Source organism: Nicotiana sylvestris, chromosome 5 (genome assembly GCF_000393655.2).
Source record: "Nicotiana sylvestris chromosome 5, ASM39365v2, whole genome shotgun sequence".
Taxonomy (NCBI): Eukaryota; Viridiplantae; Streptophyta; class Magnoliopsida; order Solanales; family Solanaceae; genus Nicotiana; species Nicotiana sylvestris.
Genome location: NC_091061.1, coordinates 165,270,756 through 165,272,557, shown reverse-complemented (window position 1 = coordinate 165,272,557; position 1,802 = coordinate 165,270,756). Strand labels below are relative to the sequence as shown.

The 1,802-nt window shown below is 44.0% G+C and overlaps 1 protein-coding gene across 1 annotated transcript; it reads right to left on the bottom strand.

The window, feature by feature from the left end:
• Positions 1–997: 997 nt before the first annotated feature.
• LOC138869613 (uncharacterized) lies at positions 998–1,396 on the bottom strand. Its single transcript, XM_070147245.1, has one exon. It carries the CDS (start codon positions 1,394–1,396, stop codon positions 998–1,000), a length of 399 nt encoding a protein of 132 aa, XP_070003346.1.
• Between the last annotated feature and the right edge of the window lie 406 nt (positions 1,397–1,802).

The window sequence follows — 1,802 nt, the reverse complement described above, 5'->3', positions numbered from 1 at the left end:
AGGCCCTCAGGACCTTGACCAAACATACCAACGTAACCCATAACATCATCCAAACTAAGTCAAACCTTTGAATCACTCAAAGCAACATAGAAACACAAAACACCCTCGGATTCAAGCCTAAGAACTTCTAAACATTCAAATTCCAGAAATGACGCCGAAACCTACCAAATCACGTTCGAATGACTTGAAATTTTGTACACACGTCACAAATAGCACTATGAACCTATTCCAACATCCGGAATTCCATTCCGACCCTGATATCAAGTTTTTCACTTTCGGCCTAAAATCGCCGAATTTCGAACTTTCGCCAATTCAAGCCTAATTCTACCATGGACCTCCAAATAACATTTCAGACACTCTTCCAAGTCCAAAATCACCTAACGGAGTGAACGGAACCAACAAAAATCCCATCTGAGATCGTTTACATATAAGTCAATATCCGGTTGGCTTTTCCAACTTAAGCTTCTAAATAGGAGGCTAAGTGCCTCATTCCACTCTAAAACCAATCCTGACCCGAATCAATGAACACGTAATGATAAAACACAGCTAAAAAACATAGAAGAAAGCAGAAATGGAGGAAACAAGGCTATAACTCATGAAATGACCGGCTGGGTCGTTACATCCGCCCCCTCTTAAACAAACATTCGTCCTCGAACGAGTCTAGAAACATACCTGAAGACTCAAATAGGTGTGGATATCTGCACCGTATCTCCTACTCAGTCTCCTAAGTAGCCTCCTCCATAGGTCGACCTCTCCACTGCACTTTCACTGAAGCTATATTCTTTGATCTCAACTTTCAAACATGCCGCTCCAAAATAGCCACTAGCTCCATATCATAGGTCAGATCACCATCTAAATGAAACGTACTGAAATTCAAAACATGAGACGGATCGCCAATATACTTCCGGAGCATAGAAACATGAAACACCGAATGCACGCCCGGCAAGCTAGGTGGCAACGCAGGCTCATAAGCCACCTCCCCAATCCTCCGAAGCACCTAAAAAGGCCCAATGAACTGAGGGCTCAGCTTTACCTTCTTCCCAAACCTCATAAGACCCTTCATAGGTGAAACCTTCAATAGAACCTTCTCCCCAACCATATATGACACGTCACGAACCTTCCTGTCAGCATAACTCTTTTGATGTGACTGCGCTATACGAAGTCGCTCCTGAATCACTTTCACCTTATCTAAAGCATTCTGCACTAAGTCTGTACCCAAAAGCCTAGCCTTGCTTGGCTCAAACCATCCCACTAGAGATCTACACTGCCTCCCATACAAAGCCTCATATGGAACCATCTGAATACTCAACTGATAAATATTGTTGTAAGCAAACTCGGCTAGAGGCATAAATTTGTCCCATGAACAAGCGACGTCAATAACACACGCATGTAACATGTCCTCCAAAATCTGAATAGTGCGCTCGGACTGCCCATCCTTCTGAGGATGAAACGCTGTGCTCAACTCCACCTGAGTGCCTAACTTTTGCTGCACGGCCCTCTAGAACTGCGACGTAAACTGCGTGCCTCTATCTAAAATGATGGAAACTAGCACCCCATGCAGGCGAACAATATCTCTGATATAAATCTCTGCCAACTGGTCTGAAGAATAGGTAGTACATACTGGAATGAAGTCCACAGACTTAGTTAGCTGATCCACAATCACCCAAATAGCATTGAATTTCATCAAAGGCCGTGGGAGTCCAACTATGAAATCCATGGTAATCCGCTCCCACTTCCACTGTGGAATATCCATCTGCTGAAGTAAGCCACCCGGTCTCTGATGCTCATATTTCACCTGCTGA